This window comes from Scyliorhinus torazame, chromosome 17 (genome assembly GCF_047496885.1).
Source record: "Scyliorhinus torazame isolate Kashiwa2021f chromosome 17, sScyTor2.1, whole genome shotgun sequence".
NCBI lineage: Eukaryota > Metazoa > Chordata > Chondrichthyes > Carcharhiniformes > Scyliorhinidae > Scyliorhinus > Scyliorhinus torazame.
In genome coordinates this window covers 38,563,460-38,586,526 of record NC_092723.1, presented here as the reverse complement: position 1 = coordinate 38,586,526, position 23,067 = coordinate 38,563,460, and the positions used below count along the sequence as shown (strand labels likewise).

Below are 23,067 nucleotides of genomic sequence, written 5' to 3'. Positions count from 1 at the left end.
AGATGCATGTTCAAGCACGACAGCAGAGTTCTCAACAGAGCCACATCCATGAGCACTGAGAAAATGAGGTCACTTAACTAATACCAATTCACCTTTCCCCCTACCCTCCTGCCTTCCTTCTATGATCCCCCTTCCCAATCTCTGCTCACTAATACCATCCCATCGCTGAAATGTCCCTGATAATGGATGGTATTCAATTTGCCCACCAGGACTTTGAAAATGGCACTATCAGTCTCTTTTTTCCTTTCTTGGCCGTTTCTGAACATCAATACTTTGTATTGCCAACCATTAGCCAGTTCCTCCATTTTACTCACACAAGATGAGCTATGACTGTATTTGCCAAGGGTAATCAGTCAAATAATGAAAAATGGATTCTTATCTAAAGTACGAGAGGATAGCTGTACTCCGAGAATTGAAGTCAATAAATACTTTATTAGCGGATTTGAGGCTGCCAGTGGCAGTTAATACGATTTTCCAATCGCAGAGGAACAACAGATAAATAAACTGCAACGGTATGGGACAAATAATTTGAATCAGTCGATCTTATATACAACGAGGTAGTGCCATTTTTGATACAATTGGTTTGGATTCTGATCCCTCAGCTTAGCTAGGTAGAGTGAGGCAGAATCCAGGAAAGTGAAGAATAAAAATACCTTCACCCTAAAACGCTTAAGAATCTAGCCATTATCACAGCATAAGAGAATCTGGCAATCTGTCATTTCACACTAACTTTTTAAAGCACTTTAAAATTTCCTTTGGACAACTTGGAATCAATAACAAGATTCTTCTCATCCACACCTCTGTTTACACAAAGCTGAATCTTGCAGTAGCTAGAACATGGAGCATGCGACCAAAAATTTGACATTTTCTCCTAACTGAAGTTGTATGTTGAAATTATGTAATAAAAGCAGGAGAAGGAAGTTAAAACTGTCAATGTGCAAAGCTAGGATGTTTCACTGCTCCTGTACCTGAAAATACATTTTAATTTACCTCTGAATGCACAACACAATGCCATCTGCTGCCAGTATGAGGAATACAAGAGTTTCCTGTAACTCCTTTTCTAATCAGAAACATTCAAATATTTCATGAAGTAAAGTTTTGTTGTTGGGTACTTGTCTCAAAAAAATTAGAAAAGAAGCAACTACTATATTTGAATCCATCGGTACACAATAATATGGTTAATTAATAAAGATATTTGAGAAGAACCATGCAATATTGTGAGAGCAGCAACAGAGTTGGTAGTGGCCATGGTAGTCTCCAGCTGAATAGCTCTGTCGCACCCGAGAAAGCAGTAACCTCAAGGGGAAAGTAGTAACAATGGGAACAAACTTGGATGTGAGACAGTGCATGAGTAGTGCAGAGTCTTTCAAGATGAAAGATTCGCAAACAATAATTTGACTATTACCAACAATTTGTTTGTGCATAACTTCAAAAAATTACTCACGGCTGTTGCCCATTTTCTTACACAAATTCATTCATAAACACAAGTATTTGCTGACAATGTACTAAAACACATAGGAGGTCATTCATTACTTGGACAGTGCAAGGTGGCGGCGGGGTAAAGGGACAAAAGAATCCCAGCATATAATTAAATAATAAATGAAATTTAAGCCACTTTTAGCAAAGCTATTTAAAAAAAGGAACCCAAGCACTAGGCTTTAATTCTAGAGGGACAGAATTGAAAAGTAGCAATGTTTTACTAAACATGTTTTGAACTTGCTTCATAAAATTTACAGTGCAAAAGGAGGACATTCGGCCCATCGAGTCTGCATCGACCCTTGGAAAGAGTACCCTACTAAAGCCCACGCCTCCACCCTATCCCCGTAACCACACTTAACATTTTTGGACACTAAGGGCAATTTAGTATGGCCAATCCACCTGACCCGCACATCTCTGGACTGTGGGAGGAAACCGGAGCACCCGGAGGAAACCCACATGGTTCGGCCACACAGAGTACTGTGCGCAACTCTGATCACTATATTCAAAAGGATGTAGAGGCACTAGAGAGCCTGCAAACAGAATTGATGAAGGAGATACTTGAATTCAGGAGGTATACACATCAGCAAAGGATGAGCATGATGGGTCTTTTTCCTATTTGAAAAAAAAACAGCTGCAGAGTGATGCAATCGGGTCTTGAAAATGTTTTAAGATTTTGATTAGTGGACAGACAGAATTTTTCCACCTGTGGCGAAGAGAGGCCAGTCTCAGATAATCACCAAGAAATCCAGTAGGAAACTCAGAACCAATTTATTTACCCAAAGAGTAGTGAGAATGTGAAACCTGTTCCCCAGGGAGTGGGTTGAAACAAATAACATAGATGTTTTAACGGGAAGGTAGCCAAGCACAAGGGAGAAGAGAACAGATGGGCAAGTGGAGCATAAACGCAGGCATAGACTGGTTGGGCCAAATGGCCTGTTATGGTGCCATATATCCAATATAATCCTTTGGACATGGCAAAGTATTAAACAGACAACAGCTGAAAACTTTGGAACACTCCTCCATCTTAAAGTTGAAAGTCTGGTATACATGAGGATCATCAAACTATTCTGGTTCACTTGGTTTGTTGTTCCTGATAAACTTGTCATAGCACTGTGTATAACCATGGCAATGCAAGTGCATTCACACTCTTAAGGTCCAAAATAAAGCGAAGCATAGCATTCAACAGTCATTTCGATTAGCCATAATTATTTACAATTATTAGTTGGAAGAGGACAGAAACATCTCAGATAATAAACACAACGTTTTTTGATGCATGCCAAGGCATGCACTGATTTCTAGGGCACTTAATCAGTTGCTTACTATACAAATACGGTTATATTGGGGCGAATACTGCTTCTCAAGACTAAGCAAACTATTTGCATAGATCTCCATGCAGATGAAACAGCAAATGTACAGTGTGCTTGTGGAGTTTGGTATTACAATTTTCACAGCAAATTAACACTCTTGTGTAAGGTAAGCATTGAAAAGCACAGGTACACTCATTTCTTTTTCCAAAACATTAACACAAAAGCAACAAGTACCACTTGATCTCAAAACAGGTAGTACAGAAGAGAATCATCTATGAAAAGCATTTCCAATTCTCTATATTATAAGTATGTTTTACACTGCTTCATTAAAAGTACAATGCATAATGAAGCGGGCCTACCTGATTTCCAAAATAATAAAAAGAACCTCAATGTGCAACCAGCATCAAAACTGATATTTTAATCCATATTGATATTATATACAATATTATAAAGCAATATTATTAGAAAGTGCATATTGTTTGCTTACCTCTTGAACAGAAGGTTGTTGAAAGAGAGGAATGAGGGGATTAGTTCTGGGAATGTCAATGTGAATCTATGAACACAAGGGATAAGTAAGATTACCTCAAAAGCAGTTTAACATGAAGATTAATTTACTTAATATTGAAGCAATTTCCGTGCACAAGTATGTTCTCCTAATAGAGAACTCTGAATATCTTTTAATTTTTTTTATGACGACATGTGTAAAATTCACTCATTTATAATTGGGTGGCATCCAGAGAATTGGTTATGAAATCATGGAACACAATGATGTGAGGGACTATATGTATATAAGAGTGCAAAACTAATAGCTGAAATAAGAATATCACTGAAAACAATGTAAGTTAATAAGGGTCACTTCTACAGACGTTAATCCAGCTCCCTTATAATGTTCTATTCAGTAATCAAACAGGGCTGTTAGTTTAAAAATAAATTGATAGAAAACATCAACAATACAAAACAAACACTACTTGGCTGGCATGAGTGTGCTATGGGAATTATTTGTTCACTGGTAGGTAAATTTTAAACTGCATTTAATACCTGCCGATAGGTATCCTGGTGATGTTCTTCATTTCTGGAATCATAATATTGTTCAATGAATCCAAAATACTCTTCCCGCTTTCGCTGTAGAGTGATTTCCCTTCTCTCCATATTTGCAGGTAGATAACCCTATGAAAAAACACAGAAAGATTATGTGATGATGGAAATAAAATACAAGGGAATAGAACAGAATGAAAAATGTGGCCCATCAGGTTCTCAGTCTGCGAGGCCTTCCAGTGTTCCACAACACTCTCAAAAGGAAAGAGTCCAGATACACAAAAACATCAACATTTCTTTGTGTGGTGGCAGAATACAATACAAAGGAGTGGGATTAAGGGACTTATACATTTCAGTCCTGACATTAAAGTTTTCCATAACCGGATAGTGGTTTTTGAGGCCAATTAAATTTTCTCCAAGAAACAGATACTTACAGTAAACATATTAACAGATTGCATCAACAATCAAAACATTTTGTTTTAACCTTTGTTCCTTCGAGGCCAAGATATCAGTCTATATGGCACTATTTGGTTTAGCCATCAACCATCAGGTATTACTGAATATCACACTTTTACTGTAGGATCATCTTGGAAAAGCAAAAATAAGCACTACCGTCCTTTAGCGGTTATTAGCCATCTCCTTAAACCTCCCTCCTGCCCCTACACATCCAACAATTGTTGGGAGCATCCATTCAAATGCCTGACGTCAAACCTTCCCAGGTAGACACTACCATAGCTCTGAATTTACAACTATGTCCAGTTTCTTTCCCAGATACTCTCTTCAACCACATCTTTTCCATTAGATTTACTTCACGATCCCTTGACTTTATTCCCAGAACTAAAAACCCAACTTCTCTTTCTTGCCCTTGTGATGGCTGACATTATAAATCTTCTCTTCAAGGATAGTCTCCTTCCTTTACAAAACACGGTCATCTCCCTCTTCAAAAACTGCACCTTGAATCACTCTTGTAATTGCAAACTATTTCCCCTACCTTTCCAAAATTCTCTACTTTACGAGCACTTTCCAAATTACCGTCCACCTTTCCCATGGCTCTCCTTAGGTTTCAGCCCTGCTCAGCACTGAAATAGCCCAAATCAAAAGTGGCTGTAGCCCAACTTTTTTCCTTATCCTCTCTTCACCCTTTGGTATGGTTGAACACAATGCTCCTCCAGTGCTTTCTCCTCAATTGCCCAGCTCAATTGTGCCGTTCCCATTTGATTTCACTTTAAAAAAAAAAAAATTTAGAGTGCCCAATTATTATTTTTTTCTCCAATTAAGGGGCAATTTAGCATGGCCAATCCACCTACTCTGCACATCTTTGGGTTGTGGGGGTGAAACCCATGCAAACATGGGGAGAATGTGCAAACTCCGCACGGACAGTGACCCAGGGCCAGGATTCGAACCCGGGTCCTCAGCGCCGTAGGCAGCAATGCTAACCACTGTGCCATGTGCCGCCCCTTTGATTTCACTCTATTTATACCCAGAGTATTTGGATATGGTTTCACTTCACAGTTGCAAGCTACAACTTGGCTACGTCACTCAAAGACTTCCACATGTATGTTTATGACAGCCAGCTCTACTTCTCTACCACCTCTTTACCTCAATCCCACTACCAGCAGCCCTCCACGCTCCACTGCCACTGTATTCTGGGACTGTATGCCCAGCATCCAGATTTAGATAAGTCACAAAAGCTTCCAATAACATTTGGAAAACTGAATTCAATGTCTTTGGACCCGGATGTAAATTTTGCACTCATATCATAGAATGTACAGTGCAGAAGGAGGCCATTCGGCCCATCGAGTCTCTGCACCGGCCCTTAGAAAGAGCACCCTACCCAAGCTTCCATCATATCCCCGTAACCCAGTAACCCCACCAAACCATTTTGGACACGAAGGGCAATTTAGCATGGCCAATCCACCTAACCTGCACATCTTTGGATTGTGGGAGGAAACCGGAGCACCCGGAGGAAACCCACGCAGACGCGGGGAGAACATTCAGACTCAGCACAGACAATGACCCAAGCCAGGAATCGAACCCGGGACCCTGGAGCTGTGAAGCAACTGTGCTAACCACTGTGCTACCGTGCTGCCCACTCGTCACCTAATTACATTTTCAATGCAACCACTCAGTCAGTGGAAACAGACTATATTAAATCTCAACATACTTTTAGAAACTAAGCCAATGTTCTGATGCCATACCTCTTTATCACAAAGACTGCCTATTGCACTCTCATTCGTGTAGATGTCATCTCCAGTGTCAACAGTTGCAATTCTCTCCAGGCCAACTCCACCTTCTGTAAACTTCAGGTCATCCAAAGTGCTGGTGCTTCTAGCCTATATAGAGTGGTGGAAACCTGCGGCCCGAGGGCCACATGCAGCCCATCAGGGTTCTGAGTGTAGCCCAGGAGACATTTTGTTGGCTGTTTCCCACATATAGAGTTGCCATATTGGACTGCTTTCCATCCGCGTAGCTTTTTTTCCTACCGGTATAACTGAAGTGATATGCATGTAAAGCAAGGGCAAAGTGAAGTAAGTTGCGTGCTTATTGCACACAACATTGATTGTGAGAGCCATGCAGTCCCTCTACATCCAATCAAGCATAAATATGTATTTTGTTTCCATCAATTGAGGTCGATGACAGTTCTATTAATGTTTGAATAATAAACCAATATCTTTAATTAGGGTGCTCTTCCCAAGGGTAGGTGCAGACTCGATGGGCTGAATGGCCTCCATCTTCGCTGCAGGGATTCTATGATTCTGTGAAATTATGAAATATTCTGCATGTATTAAATGTATTCAAGGGTTTAGTAAATATACCCAATTTCAATCTTTCTGCCCACTGAGGTGAAGGAGGGCCACTCATTCAGCCCACTCACTAGCCTAGATTGCCCATCACTGCTATACTGCATCAGGTGCCGTTTACCCATCACCTACTTCTTGCAGATTAGTTCCCAACATAAAATTTAAAAGCCTAATTTCTTGTCTTTAAATCTCTTCATAGCCTTTCCCCTCACCAGCACTCTAACAACCTCCAGTGGCCTACCACCATCATCACCCATTCTTGGACTTAGAACTCTGGTGCATTTTGCTTTCCTTTAATTGTCATGATCAGCGATGCCTTTAACCTCCATGCTTCATGCTCTGAAGTTCCTTCTCTAAACTCCATCACTCCACCCATCTTTCAGTCTATCAGGCCCTTTATAAAGTTTGGTCTTACAACCTAGCAACTAGAAACTTGTTTCTGTGATAAAAGTGCTTTATTAATCAAAGTAGTTATTAAACTCCAGGAAAAATGTTGTCTTCGGATTTTCTGTACTAAAAGACATGAGGGGGGGGGATTCTCCGGTCCAACAGCCAAGTGTTTCTCGCCCATGTGCCATCCTGTCGCCACTCGTCAATCGGATTTACCATTGAAACCACCACCCCACGCTGCAGCAAAACCCTCTGGTGGGAGTGCGCTGCCAGCGGGAAAAGTGAATCCCGACAACCGGAGAATTCCAGCCGCTGTGTTTTCTGAATTGCCAGGTCTTGCGAGTATTTATAGAGGCATAGTGACACAGGAGCCTATTCAGCCCATCAGTCTATGTTGGGTCTCAGAAGACCAATCCAGTACATTGAGATTTAATCGGACTTCCTATCCTCTTTCAACTGTGGAAATTATTTTAATTTGTTTGTGCCCCTCACTCTGATAATTTTGGGGTACTATCTAGCTTTCTGAGAGCCATCTGTTGATGCACCATTTTGTTGACTGTTTGTCAAGCACCATGTGTAGCACTACATCACTCCTGTTATCTTAGCCATTCTGCTAATGAGTTCCAATATCAGGTGATCCCTTAGACGCACACATATACCACAGCTCTTCTGTTTGTCTAACGTATCTTACTTTTTTGTGATAAATGGAAATTATCCACTTATATTTATTATTTGGATTGTTACAAAGGTAAACTTTCGGTGCATCACAGACTTTACTTCCATCTCTGTGTTAATCTACTTTTATGTGCTTCTTGCACATCTAAATACAAAATATCACATTTAGCACTGGGTATCACTTGAATGTGAACACTGGAACACCTCAAGAGCCACAAAAAATTTAGGAGTCAGCCATTTGGTCCACCAGCTAGGCTCCATATTGGGCAGCCTCCTTGTAGCTCTTGTCTATTATTCCCTGTACCATTCACTTCAATGGAAAAGAAAATCCGATTGCTGATTTGCTATCATCATTTTCTTGCACTGAAGTCAAACCTCACTCCAAATGTGTTACTTGTCTGGAAATAGTATAATTACTTTTTGTACAATACTAACAAAGTTTGGAAGTTGTGCAAAAGAATTCCGAAAACCTCAAGTCTAACAACATTGGAACAGAAAAACGAGATGCTGCAGTACTGTCAAGTAGTTACTAACCTTACCATTAATAGTTTCATTTGTGATCTGTTTATTTAGACTAAATACATTCAAATAAAACATCAAAATAGAGTTGAAACCATAAGATATATATAATTCAGTGTATAGTCATATCACAGGCAGTTCATTCATGTAACAGTGTCAGGTACTTTCTAATCTATATTCAATGCCAACAGATTATCCATTATTAGCATTGAAAAACAACAAAAGAAGCAGGAGGAAATGATGAGAACTAAAAGGCACAGATCGTTGAAACATAGTTCATCCACCTTTGGGAACTCAATATTACTGTTACTATGAAGACTGACACTAGAAATGAGTTTGAGTACTCTCAATGGATTTCCACTAAGAAAAGGACCATTGCCAGTGAGGAAAAATAATTCTTCCCTGAGGCTGAATTATCAGAATCTAATTTATCTATTTAATCAGGTCCTTGCTAAAAATAAAGTTTCAAATACGAGTGTCGCCATCAGAACCTCTTTCAAAATTAGATAATTCGAATTAGGCAGCTGCTATAATATCTGTACACTTAACATCAGTGCTTTCAGTTTCAACTGCTCAGTCATCAAATTCAGCTATTCAACAAATTAATTTCTGATGTTTGGTGACGGGGCTCAGAAGGTCCTTTGAATCAATTTCTGTCATCAGTGCTACAATGTAAAGAAAGTATTCAAAATAAAGAAACAAAAGAACAATAAAATGAAAAACAAAACTCTTAGACCAGACCGATTTTTGAAAGCACCAATACATCTCGAGGATTAAAAATCAGGCAGATAATAATGTGGATGTGTTTGAAGGATAAATTTAAGTTACTAATATTTCTAAACTGAAATGTTTAATTTTCCAAGTTTTAAAAATGAGTTGCTGATTATCCATTGTTCTGTCTTGAAACTTTCTACCAACTCAGAATCCATTTGTTTTCAGATGAAGCAACATTTCCTGCCAACCTCTCTCAATCCCTCCAACACTGAGCGACTCTTTGCCACTTTTGCTTTGAAACTCCTAGACTTCCCCTCTTGGTCTTTTCAATACTGCATCTCAAAATAGAAGCTCCATGAGAACTCATGTCTCTACAACTTCCAGGAACTGCTGTGCATTCAAGAAATTACTGAAAATAGCTGCAAATAAAAAACAGAATTATTTTCCTGCTCGTAAATAAGCTTATGTAATTAAAAGCATAAAATGGTTACAGCACAGAATGCCATTCAACCTGTCGTGTTTGTGCCAGTACTTTGCAAGGGAAATACAGATCATCCCACTACCCTGTCCTTTCTCCATAACATTGCAATTTTTCTCTTTTTAGGTGCTTTCTACCACGACTGAACCCGCTCCCACGACAATCCTATGATGTGGCGATGCCGGTGTTGGACTGGGGTAAGCACAGTAAGAAGTCTTACAACACCAGGTTAAAGTCCAACAGGTTTGTTTCAAACACTAGCTTTCGGAGCACTGCTCCTTCTCACCTGAGGAAAGAGCAGTGCTCCGAAAGCTAGTGTTTGAAACAAACCTGTTGGACTTTAACCTGGTGTTGTAAGACTTCTTACTGTAGGACAATCCTAGGCAGTGCATTCCAGATACTAATCACTCGTTCTGTAAATGACATTTCCCTCATGTCGCCTTAGTTTCTTTTGCCAATCACCTGAACAGTGTTTATTGTATTTTAAGGGATGATACAAGTTAAGTTAATCATCACATGTCATGCTTCAAACTTGAGCAACGTCACAGACTACTGCGCAAAGGCATGAAGACGAACCGATCTTCCACTTAATTCTGATGTTCATACAAAATACATAATTCAGGACCATCAAAAATACTATAAAAATACAATGCATACAATTGTAGTCTTCAAGTAGGAGATGGAAATTCTGAATTAGTGACCAAAATATTCCACTGCAAATTAACAGTGATATAAATAGACTTTGACATCACAAAATGGCACAGTGATATATCTAGGGCTGTATACAAAAGATCATATCAGGATTGTTCAATTATGAACACACAAAACAATATTGGAGTCAGCAGTATCATAAACAAAATTGTTCTATTCAGTCATTAAATGTTTTGTTCAAAAACTTACTACGGAATTCAAAATGAATCTCTAAAACACCTGCACAATTCCTCCCATGGATCACGAACATAAATCCAATTAGTTAATTCAAACAACTATGACGGCATACCCTGAGCAGGTTGAGAATGAAATTGGACCGAGCCGGTAAAACCAAGCTTATTCATAGCAAATCAGCAACCCAATTTTCTTTCCTACTGTCTTCAATGGAGAAAATAAATTACACACCATTTAAAACAGTCTACTGATGTGCTACAAGTGTGTTTTGCACTCCTAGCAGTCCAATTTGACCCCCATTGATTCCATAGATTTTAACCAGCACCAAATCCAGTGCAAACTAAAAAGGCCAAGCTCACGTTCGAAATGAGTGTCTTCGTCTGTGTAAGCACAAATGCACTGGTACGAAACCTCCACCATGATTGCTCTATCAGGTCTGTCCTTAAATTCACACAAAACAGGGCGAACTCAGAACACCCAGAACGGAATAGCATTTACAGCATAGAAGCATCTGCAAATTAACTAAATGACCGAACAGATTGTGATTAGGATTATCATGTCAATCTGTCATTCCAGTAATTTCATTTTAAAAGATAAATGCATTAATGAAATATAGCTGACTGCCTCTTCAGCTACTATAACCACCTTCATTAAATATTACAAATAAGTGCATATTCACAGACACCAATCTATCAAACAAAGGTCAAGAAGTCATCAGTCTCCATAAGTAATTTGATAGGCTTGAATATATCAGTGTACTGGGATAAACAGCATGGCATATGCTGTCTGAAATACCCACATCTCGATTCCACAACTGCGAGCAGTGCTTTTTCCCCTCAGGGAGGGGAGGGTTCTTTTAAAGTTAATAGCCTAAATAGACTTACATTATGCTAACACCACTGATTATAGGCCGACAGTCAATGACACTCAAATTTTGAAACAGGGAACTCTTGAAGATTTAAGAACATCAAATACCCATGAGTAACTTCGTGAGCTACCATCCCCAGTTAAAAATAAAAATCGAGAAGCTAGATTTTGCCCTTTTAGGTCTGCACAGGTCTCCTTCCAATGGGATTTGACTGACAGTATTGTGTTAAGTAAACATAGGAGACACACAAAGCTTTCAGGTTTCTCGCTGAATGCTGTTTGTGGGACCAATTTAATCAACATAAAACTTTATTGAATTAAAGACCAAATCGTTACCTGGAGCCCAGCAGTGCTGAACAACATCAGGTACACTTGTGTTCTTTACCAGGTTTTTTCTGGTATGATATACAATTATATATAGTGTTATAACGTAGTTAGGGACCGTTAACATTTGAAGAGAAACCCAAATACCTCTTTTTAACAATCAGAGCTCACCCAAGATTTCACATTTTTAAATGAAAAACTTTATTATGGATGAAAGACTTAAGATGAGTACCATTAACTTAATGATATGGTTTATAGGTACACACATTATGCACTCAGTTTTACTTCTTGCTTCTCCCAAGAATTCTCTAACACTTTTGAGAGCCTCTTCATCATGAGAAAAATTTGTTTCAGGTACACGCCCTTCATCAGATCAAAAAGAAAAGTGTGCAGCCTCCCCATGTACCTCTCTTCACCAATTAACTCATCTCAGTAACGCTGTTCAGATGGAGGATCTCCCTTGAATCCAAAACTATGGAGATTGAGGGAAGGTACAATCTTCGATCCGTACACTGCTTCCTGTTGAGATATTCTCTCCTTTGAGAGCTGGTGGGCCAGCAGAGTCTATTTCATTTCCAAAAGCTATATATTTAGCTTAACATCTAACCAAAGCTTTCCATCATTCTCTTCTTTTCCATCTTTTTAAGATACTAAAAAGTCTTTTGCTTCTTTAATATCTCATATTTCTTCAATGCTTCTGTAGTATTTGAAGATCATCTGGCAACATTTTTTTTCTTTCTCTCCTTTTACTGGTTATACTGTCCATTCCATCTTTCAGCTCTGATTAAGTGGACATTCCCAAACTATCTACAAATGTTGGCTGATCTCTGTGCTCTTACATTATGTCACAGATTTCATACACCTAGAGTGTTTTATTTTTACTTTCTGTAAATAATTAGCTGTACACATTATATGAGACTCATGATCTCTCACTGTTGAAGAAAGGGATAAACATTAGTGTAGGTTTTCTTTACAATGAATCGGTTTACTCTGTAAATAAAATCTCGACTGGTCTTGCTGGCCAACATTCATGCTTTGATTTCAGTGCAGAATAGAATCCCTACAGTGCAGAAGGAGGCCATTTGACCCTTTGAGTCTGCACCAGCCCTTTAAAAGTGCACCCCTGCTCAGGCCCACTCCCCAACCCTACACACATCACCCCACCTAACGTTTGGACACGAAGGGGCAATTTAGCATGGTCAATCTTTTCATTTCATAGCATTTACAGTGCAGAAGGAGGCCATTCGGCCCATCGCGTCTGCACCGGCTCTTGGAATGAGCACCCTACCCAAGGTCAACACCTCCACCCTATCCCCATAACCCAGTGACCCCATCCAACACCAAGGGCAATTTTGGACTCTAAGGGCAATTTATCATGGCCAATCCACCTAACCTGCACACCTTTGGACTGTGGGAGGAAACCGGAGCACCCGGAGGAAACCCACGCACACACGGGGAGGATGTGCAGACTCCGCACAGACAGTGACCCAAGCCGGAATCGAACCTGGGACCCTGGAGCTGTGAAGCAATTGTGCTATCCACAATGCTACCATGCTGCCAATCTACCAAGCCTGCACTTCTTTGGGCTGTGGGAGGAAACCGGAGCACCCGGCAGACACGGGAGAAAGTGCAAACTCCACACAGAGTGTCACACAAGGTCGGAATTGAACCTGGTCCCTGGCGCTGTGTGGCAGCAGTGCTAAACACTGTGTCGCTATGCTACCCAGTTGTATTGACATCCAATTATACTATGGCCAAATGTGGTAAGAGAAAGAAAAGCACAAACATCATAACTGGAACCTCTCTCTTCAATCATCTAACCCCCTGCCCACAAACACCTGTCATAAATGTGCAATACTGTGACTCTTAAAATATAGCAACATAACACCTTGACTCTGAAACGAAAGTAACATTTGGAAAATAGAAGCAGGAGGCCGCCATTCAGCCCTTGGAGTGGAAACATCTTTGAAAATATTCTGCCATAAGCAGGCAGTGCTCACTGATCAAGAATAAGACCCATGGACTTCCGGTAGCGGACATGACCTGTTAGGTTACGTGAACGGCAGCTCCCGCCGGGACCGGTGTTTTGGACTGCTAAAAGGAGCGGCGGCGGCAATTAACAGGAGGGACCGGCATGGGAACAGGCATGGGAGAGCCCCCCCCACCCCCGCTGGTGCATGGATTGGACCAGGAGCGGAGCCGGCAGACGCGCGAACCCGGGAAAGAAGGTCGAGAAGGTCCGGGAGGACAAAATGGCAGCCGGAGATGATCGGGTGGTGTGGGCCCAGTGGGCCAGAGAACAGCAGGAGCTCCTTAAAAACTGCTTCATGGAGCTGAAAACGGAGATGCTGGCCTCCATGGAAAGAACTGTGGTGACCCAGAAGGCGCAGGAGAAGGAGATCAAGGAGGTGAGAAGGAAGGTGGCGGAGAACGAGGACGAGATCCTGGGCCTGGCGGTGAAAGTGGAGGCGCACGAGGCGCTCCATAAGAGATGGCAGGAGAGGCTGGATGATCTTGAGTGCAGGTCTCGGAGCCACAATCTGCGGATCCTGGGCCTTCCGAAATATATGGGGCGGACGCGAGCACGTACGTGGCCACAATGCTGGGGACGTTGATGGGCGCGGGGGCCTTCTCGCGGCCCTTGGAGCTGGATGGGGCGCACAGGGTTCTCGCCAGAAAGCCGAGGGTAAACGAGAAACCGAAGGCGATGGTGATACGCTTTCAGCGCTTGGCAGACCGGGAGCAAGTCCTGCGGTGGGCGAAGAAAGAGCGGAGCAGTAAGTGGGAGAATGGTGAGATCTGAATTTACCAGGACCTGGGAGCTGAGCTGGCAAGGAGGCGTGCAGGTTTTAACCGGGCAAAGGCAGTCCTCCATGGTAAAGGGGTGAAGTTTGGGCTCCTGCACCCGGCGAGACTGTGGGTAACATACCAGGACAGGCACCACTATTGTGATACCCCAGGCGAGGCGTGGTCGTTCATCAGGCAGGAGAAGCTGGACCTGAACTAAGGGACTGTTGTATGAGGGTGAAATGTGCGGGTGGGGAGAGACCAAGGGGGGGGTGGTGGGTAAAGCATAGGTTTATGGGCCTGTCTGCCCTAGTTTGGTTGGGGGTTTTGTGGTTTGTTTTGCTTGTTTTCCAGGTGTTCGGTGCTAGGGGACGGGAAACGCCCGGGATGGGCTGTCCAGCGCACAAGGGGGTCCCAGACGGCGCTTGCCCCTCTACCCTGCTGGGGAGTGGGGGGAGTAGGGTGGCCCGAAGGAGGCAACAAGTTAAGGGTTGTTATATAGAGGCGGGAGCAGCCGGGGTCAGCATGGGTGAGCTGACTCACGGCAGCACAATGGGGGGGAAACCAGAGCTAAGCAGTTGCTTGGCGCGGGGGGGGGGGGGGTTTGAGACGGGGAGCATCGTGGCGGACAAGGGGGGGCAGGTATATAATGATGAGTGGCAAGCTGCAGGGGGCCTGGGTGGTGTTAGTGAATGTATATGCCCCAAACTGGGACGATGCGGACTTTATGAGACGGGTGTTGGGTAGAATCCCAGACTTGGAGATAAGTCACCTGATTATGGGAGGGGACTTATTACGGTCTTGGGTCCGAGCTTAGATCGTTCCATGTCCAGAACGGGAAAGAGGCCGGCGGCGGCCAGGGCCTTGTGGGAGTTCATGGGCCAGATGGGGGGAGTGGACCCCTGGAGGTTTACGCGGCCAAGGACGAAGGAGTTTTCCTTTTTCTCCCATGTCCATAAAATCTATTCGTGAATAGACTTCTTTGTGTTGAGTAGGGCGTTAATCCAGAGAGTGGAGGGGGTAGAATACTCGGCCATTGCAGTCTCGGACCATGCCCCGCATTGGGTGGACCTGCGACTGGGGGCGGAACGGGGTCAGCGCCCTCTCTGGCGACTGGATGTGGGGCTGCTGGCGGACAAAGAGGTGTGCGGGCGGATAAGGAGGAGTATTGAGAATTATGTGGGAGCGAATGACACAGGAGAGGTGACGGTGGCAGTGGTTTGAGATGCTCTGAAGACGGTCATTAGGGGAGAGTTAATCTCCATTAGGTCCCATAGAGAGAAGAAGGAGAGGGCGGAGAGGGAGAGACTGGTGGGAGAGATACTCAGGGTAGATAGGAGGTACGCGGAGGTCCCAGAGGGGGGGCTGTTGAAAGAGCGCCGGAAATTACAGGCGGAGTTTGACTTGGTGTCCACGGGGAAGGCAGAGGCGCAGCTGAGGAAAGCGAAGGGGGCAGTTTAGGAGTATGGGGAGAAGGCGAGTAGGATACTGGCGCACCAGCTGCGCAGGAGGGAGGCAGCCAGAGAGATTGGGGAAGTACGAGATAGGGAAGGCAACATGGTGCTGAGCCCAGAGAGGGTCAATGAAGGCTTCAGGGAGTCTACGGAAGGTCGGAAGAGTCTACGAGTCGGAACCCCCCCGGGAAGGGGGAAGGGATGAGGCGGTTCATGGATCGGTTGAGGTTCCCAAGGGTGGAAGCAGAGCGGGTGGAGGGACTGGGGGCCCCAATTGGGTTGGAGGAGGTAGTCGGGGGGGGGGGGGGGGGGGGGGGGGGGGCTGGATTTGGGAGGGATTTATAGGGTGGGTCAAGCTGCTGTATCAGGCCCCTGTAGCGAGTGTGTCCACAAACCGGCTAAGGTCGGAATATTTCAGGCTGCACCGGGGGACGAGACAGGGGTGACCCTGTCCCCGTTGCTGTTTGCCCTGGCAATTGTGCCGTTGGCCATGGTGCTCAGGACTTCGGGGGATTGGAGGGGACTGGTGCGCGGAGGGGAGGAGCACCGGGTCTCCCTCTACGCGGATGACCTGCTGTTGTATATTTCGGACCCGTTAAGGGGATGGGGGAGGTCATGCGGATCCTGGGAGACTTCAGGAGGTTCTCGGAGTAAAAGTTGAACGTGGGGAAAAGTGAGCTGTTCGTGGTCCACGGTAGGGGCCAGGAGGAGAGACGGAGGGAGCTCCCGCTCAGGATAGTGGAGCTTTCGGTACTTGGGGATACAAGTGGCCAGGAACTGGGATGTCCTGCACAGGCTCAACTTAACCCGGCTAATGGAGCAGATGGAGGGAGAGTTTAAAAAGTGGGATATGCTCCCGCTTTCCTTGGCGGGACGGGTGCAGACTGTGAAGATGACGGTTCTCCCCAGGTTCCTCTTCGTATTTCAGTGCCTCCCCATTTTCATCCCAAAGTCCTTCTTTAAACGGGTGAATGGGATTGTTACGGGATTTGTGTGGGCGAATAAAACCCAGCAGTCAAAAGGGTATTCTTGGAGTGTAGCCGGGGGGGAGGGGGGGTGGGGGGGAGGAGGAGGGGGAGGAGGAGGGGGAGGAGGAGGAGGAGGAGGAGGAGGAGGACTGGCTCTACCGAACTTCTGCAGTTATTACTGGGCAGCCAATGTGGCCATGATCAGGAAATGGATGATGGAGGAGGGGGCGGCGTGGGGGCGGCGTGGTGTAGAGGCACCCATCTAGGGGCACTTGTTACGACTCCACTGCCATTCTCGCCAGCGCGATACACCGCTAGTCCGGTGGTGACGGCGGCACTGAGGATCTGGGGGCAGTGGAGGAGACACAGGAGAGAGGAGGGGGCCTCGGTGTGTACCCAGGTACGGAATAACCACAGAATTGCTCCAGGTAGGTTGGATGGGGGATACCAAGGCTGGTATAGGGCAGGTAATAGGAGGATGGGGGAGCTGTTGATAGACGGGGTTTTCTCCAGCATGCAGGCGCTGTAGGTGAGGTTCGGCCTCCCCTCGGGGAATGCGTTCAGGTACCTTCAGGTTCGGGACTTCCTTAGAAAACAGGTGGGGACATTCCCGCGGCTGCCCCCACGAAGGATCCAGGATAGGGTGGTGTCTGGCGTCTGGGTAGGGGAGGGTAAGGTGTCGGACATATATCAGGAGCTGCAGGAGGTTGAGGAAGCCTCAGTGGGGGAGTTGAAGGATAAGTGGGAGGAGGAGCTGGGCGAGGAGCTGGATGAGGGCCTGTGGGCCGATGCCCTGGGCAGGGTGAACGCCTCCTCATCATTTGCCAGGCTCAGATTAATCCAGTTTAAGGTGGTGCATCGGGCGCATATAATGGCAGCAAGAATGAGTAGGTTTTTGGGGATGAAGGACAGGTGCCCGAGGTGTGCGGGGAGTCCGGCGAATCATATGTTTTGGGCATGCCCGGCTCTTAAAGGATTCTGTCAGAGGTTTGCAAGGGTGATGTCTAGGGTTTTGGACGCTCGGGTGAAGGCGAGCCCAGCGGTAGCGATATTTCGGGTGGCGGAGGATCCGGGAGTGCAGGAAGCAAAAGAGGCCAAGGTCCTGGCGAAACCCCCGAGTGTGGAGACCTGGGTTAGCGACATGGCGGGGTTCCTCAGCCTGGAGCGAATAAAGTTCGCCTTGAGAGGGCCCTTGATGGGGTTCTCCCGGTGGTGACAACCCTTGACTTTCTAGGGGAGCAGTAAGTGTCAGCAGCAGCACCATCCTGGGGTGGTGGTGGTGGTGGTGGTGGTGGTGGGGGGGGGGGGGGGGGCGGGGGGGGGCAGCCATCAATTCCCCATGTATTTGTAATAATCCTCATTCTAATTATATATTCTTATATGTTGCATAAAAAGAATGCACATTTAGGGAACATTATAATATTCAGGTGATGTATGACATGAGAAATGCAAGTGGGTAGGGGAAGACTCCTAGGGACATATGGGGACCCAGTAGCGGTGGGAGGAAGCCCTTAAGTGGCGCATGAATGTGGCTTGTTAAATTTAATACGAATCAATCAAGACCTATCTATTAATGTCCTTGCATCCCAAAAAATGAAGGTTCAAGTTCAGGTCCAAGTTCAGGGAGCCTCTCGAAAGGCCTACAAATGAACGCAATTGCTGCAACTGGTGTGAAGATTTCACAGGACGAGGCTAATTGCATTACATTTTTAAAGAGCTAGCAGGAACACATTGGGCGAAATGCCCACCTGTGCCGTGTGACGCTCCCGTGCCGTGTGACGCTCCCGTGCAGTGTGACGCTCCCGTGCCGTGTGACGCTCCCGTGCCGTGTGACGCTCCCGTGCCGTGTGACTCGCCCGTGCCGTGTGACTCGCCCGTGCCGTGTGACGCTCCCGTGCCGTGTGACTCGCCCGTGCCGTGTGACTCGCCCGTGCCGTGTGACGCTCCCATGCCGTGTGACTCTCCCGTGCCGTGTGACTCTCCCGTGCCGTGTGGCTCGCCCATGCCGTGTGGCTCGCCCGTGCCGTGTGATTCTCCCGTGCCGTGTGACGCTCCCGTGCCGTGTGACGCTCCCGTGCCGTGTGACGCTCCCGTGCCGTGTGACGCTCCCGTGCCGTGTGATTCTCCCGTGCTATGTCATTCTTCCGTACAAGCAGCACGGTAGCACAGTGGCTAGCACTGTTGATTCAGAGCCCCAGGGACCCAGGTTCGATTCCCAGCTTTGTTCCCTGTCTGTGTGGAGTCTGCATGGGTTTCCTCCAGGTGCTCCTGTTTCCTCCCACAAGTCCCGAAAGACGGATTTGTTAAATGAATTGGACATTCTGAATATTCTCTCAGTTTACCCGAACTGGCGCCGGAGGGTGGCGACTCGGTCATTTTCATAGTAACTTTGTTGCAGTGTTAATGTGAGCCTACTTGTAACACTAATAAGGATTATTATGTGCATGGACATTTTGATGACTGGGGTCTGCTTCTTGCTAAAAGGTTTAAAAACTAGCATTAAAGATCACAGAAACTTGAATTGTTCTGAATGCAATTTACGCTCGACTTCCCTTAAAATTTTCACAGATATGCCGAAATCGGGTGAATGTCACAGTAAAAACGCACAACTGAGTGAAAGCTCCAGGCCTTCATAGATTATCATAGAATTTACAGTGCAGAGGAGGCCATTCAGCCCATTGAGTCTGCACCGGCTCTTGGAAAGAGCACCCTACCCAAGCTCAACACCTCCACCCTATCCCCATAACCCAGTAACCCCACCCAACACTAAGGGCAATTTTGGACACTAAGGGCAATTTATTATGGCCAATCCACCTAACCTGCACATCTTTGGACTGTGGGAGGAAACCGGAGCACCCGGAGGAAACCCACGCACACACGGGGAGGATGTGCAGACTCCGCACAGACAGTGACCCAAGCCAGAATCGAACCTGGGACCCTGGAGCTGTGAAGCAATTGAGCTATCCACAATGCTACCGTGCTGTCTCGCGGCTATTTTTCTCGGCTATTTTTTCAGAAGTCAATCTGAATATCACTACAGAAAAGAATGACAGAAGTAGGAGGTGCCGGTGATACCATTCCATCACATAATTGTTCATTGTATTTTTTTCAACTATTCCAACAAGAGATAATCAGTCGCTTAATCACCATATTTCAAACTTTTGTCATCGCTGACCCCAGTGGACTTTATTCATGGACTTCTCAACCTTGACCCTCGCCGGAGGTGTGGTGGTCCGCTGGTTAGATCATGACCAGTCAGCTGCCCCCTCATAGGGGAAAGCATCCGATAGTCAACTAGGACTACCTCACCTTACTTGACTCCACACCTTACTTTTTAAAAAAAAGATAGATGGTAAATTAATTCCACATAATTCAGTTTGTTCTTTTCCCCTCAGATTTTCTTTGCTACTTAAGTTTCTCTTCAGTGTGATGGACAAAATAACTTCAGTACAGAAATTCCAGTTAGTCACGCTCCAATCTTACCTCCTCAGGTATTTACATTTGCAAAGGATGTAAAAGAAAGTTTTAGCACTTGTAGAAGGCTACCAAATAATTCATCACTGAAAACTGGACACTTCTAACTGAGAAAATATCCAATTGTCTAAAATCACAACCACACGTGGATTTAGACAAGTAATCACATTTCTTGAGGATCACAATATTCCCAAAACTAGACATCACATCATGCACACTGGTCCACCCCAATTCCTCAGCAAGAAGGATATGAAAAATACAATTGACAAGGACATGACTGATGACCACATTTTCCCATATCAATGAAGATCTAACCATTTAGCCCCAACAATACAGCTAGACAATTCATCAAGGGTCAACTCTGACAACAAACAATCTGTACAAATAAAGATTAACTGGACAGCAAGCCTGTCAAGTGTATTGATTTAGAACAGCATGGCCACTCCATAATATTTCTGGCTGATAGAGCAAACATTTTGTACCTTCACATTCTCACTCATGTCAGCTATTAAAAGTAATAGATTTCACAAGGCTAGGATGTATTTATTATTCATCTATTCTGGCAGTCACCAATGCAAACACTGAATAAAGACTAGTTGACCTGATATTCACACAGAATTATAGATCATTACTTCTGCAAGATTTGGAGTAGTGCTCATTCTCTGTATACTTTGAATATACATGGGTCTTCAGTATTTTTGAAAGCTAGAGCTACAGTGATGCTGAGCATTAAGTATGAATTTACATGTGAAATAACAAATCTAAAAGCAGTAAAAAAAAATACACCTGCAGAATAAAACTGGCAAAACAAGGCTGCTTTTTCAATGATTTTCCTTTTCAAAGCATGTTAATTAATGCGTGCACAGATGTACACAAACAATATATGACAGACATTCAATATCTGTTCTGTAAATTTTTTTTTTTTTTAAATATGTTTTTATTAAGAATCTTTCAACAATATTTTCCACCTTACAAGCAACTCCCCCCCCCCCCCCCCCCACCCCCGTAACAAAGAAAAGAAAGAGAACTCGCATGGCAAGACATGAACATGGCAAGTCAATAAGATACAGAACTTTGTACATTAGATTCTTCCCGTACGTGTCAGTTTCCGGATCATTCATATGTTTTCTTGCTCAAATGCCCCCCAGAGGAACCCCCCCCCCTTACGAACAATGTCCCCCCCCCTCCCCACCCCTGGGTTGCTGTTGCTGCTGTCCGACCTTCATCTAACGCTCTGCGAGATGATCTAGGAACGGTTGCCACCGCCTGTAGAACCCCTGCGCAGACCCTCTCAAGGCAAACTTTATCCTTTCCAACTTGATAAACCCAGCCATATCATTTATCCAGGCCTCCATGCTGGGGGGCTTCGCCTCCTTCCACATTAGCAAGATCCTTCGCCGGGCTACTAGGGACGCAAAGGCCAGAATGCCGGCCTCTTTCGCCTCCTGCACTCACGGCTCGTCCACTACTCCAAATAGTGCTAGCCCCCAGCTTGGCTTGACTCGGACTTTCACCACCTTAGACACTGTTCCCGCCACTCCCCTCCAGAACCCCTCCAGTGCCGGGCATGACCAAAACATATGGACATGGTTCGCCGGACTTCCTGAGCACCTCCCACATCTGTCCTCCACCCCAAAGAACCTACTCAACCTCGCCCCCGTCTATGAACCACCTTATATTGTATCAGGCTAAGCCTGGCACACGAGGAAGAGGAATTAACCCTACTTAGGGCATCAGCCCATAGCCCCTCCTCAATCTCCTCCCCCAACTCCTCCTCCCATTTACCCTTCAGCTCCTCTACCAAAGCCTCCCCCTCTTCTTTCATCTCCTGGTATATCGCCGACACCTTGCCCTCTCCGACCCATACGCCCAAAATCACCCTATCTTGAATCCCCTGTGCCGGGAGTAGCGGAAATTCCCTCACCTGCCGCCTCACAAACGCCCTCACTTGCATGTACTTGAAAGCGTTTCCCGGGGGAAGCCCAAACTTCTCCTCCAGCGCCCCTAAGCTCGCAAACGTCCTGTCAATGAACAGGTCCCCCATTCTTCTAATCCCTGCCCGATGCCAGCTCTGAAACCCCCCGTCCATCCTTCCTGGGACAAACCGATAGTTGTCTCTAATTGGAGACCACACCGAGGCTCCTGTCGCACCCCTGTGCCGTCTCCACTGCCCCCAGATCTTTAGCATTGCCGCCACCACCGGGCTCGTGGTGTACCTTGGCAGCGAGAGCGGCAGCGGTGCAGTCACCAGCACCCCCAGGCTCGTTCCCTTGCAGGACGCCATCTCCAACCACTTCCACGCCGCCCCCTCTCCCTCAATCACTCACTTACGGATCATTGCCACTTTGGCTGCCCAATAGTAACCATCCAAATTCGGCAACGCCAACCCTCCTCTATCTCTGCTACGCTCCAAGAACCCCCTCCTTACCCGCAGGGTCTTGCTCGCCCACACAAATCCCATAATGCTCCTGCTTACCCTCTTAAGGAAGGCCTTAGTAATCACAATTGGGAGGCATTGGAATACAAAAAGAAATCTCGGGAGGACCACCATTTTAACCGACTGTACCCTACCCACCAACGAGAGTGGCAACATGTCCCACCTTTTAAAATCCTCCTCCATCTGTTCCACCAACCGCATCAAATTAAGTTTGTGCCGTGCCCCCCAGCTCCTAGCTACCTGAATCCCCAAGTATCGGAAGCTCCTTCCCGCCCTCCTCAACGGTAGGTCATCTACCCCTCTTCCCTGGTCTCCCGGATGGATCACAAAGAGCTCACTCTTTCCCACATTGAGCTTATAGCCCAAAAAAACTCCAAACTCGCGTAGGATCTGCATTACCTCCACCATCCCCTCCACTGGATCCGTCACATACAGCAACAGGTCGTCTACGTACAGCGACACTCGATGTTCCT

General features: G+C 45.5%; 1 protein-coding gene and 1 long non-coding RNA gene across 7 annotated transcripts in view; one reads left to right on the top strand and one right to left on the bottom strand.

Annotated features, from left to right (window-relative positions):
* The window catches only part of LOC140393830 (uncharacterized), a 152,149-nt gene extending 142,560 nt beyond the window's left edge, over positions 1 to 9,589 (top strand). Inside the window, exon 3 of the long non-coding RNA XR_011935739.1 lies at positions 9,525 to 9,589. This is a non-coding gene — a long non-coding RNA (uncharacterized lncRNA). The remainder of the gene's footprint in view (positions 1 to 9,524) is intronic.
* Positions 1 to 23,067, bottom strand: part of LOC140393829 (TBC1 domain family member 22B-like) — a 475,263-nt gene that overhangs the window by 289,786 nt on the left and 162,410 nt on the right. For all 6 annotated transcript variants that reach the window (XM_072480324.1, XM_072480328.1, XM_072480329.1 and 3 more), the window contains 2 exons: positions 3,825 to 3,953; positions 3,274 to 3,339 (listed from right to left, as the gene is read on the bottom strand). In XM_072480324.1, coding sequence (XP_072336425.1) covers positions 3,274 to 3,339; positions 3,825 to 3,953 — 195 coding nt within the window. The remainder of the gene's footprint in view (positions 1 to 3,273; positions 3,340 to 3,824; positions 3,954 to 23,067) is intronic.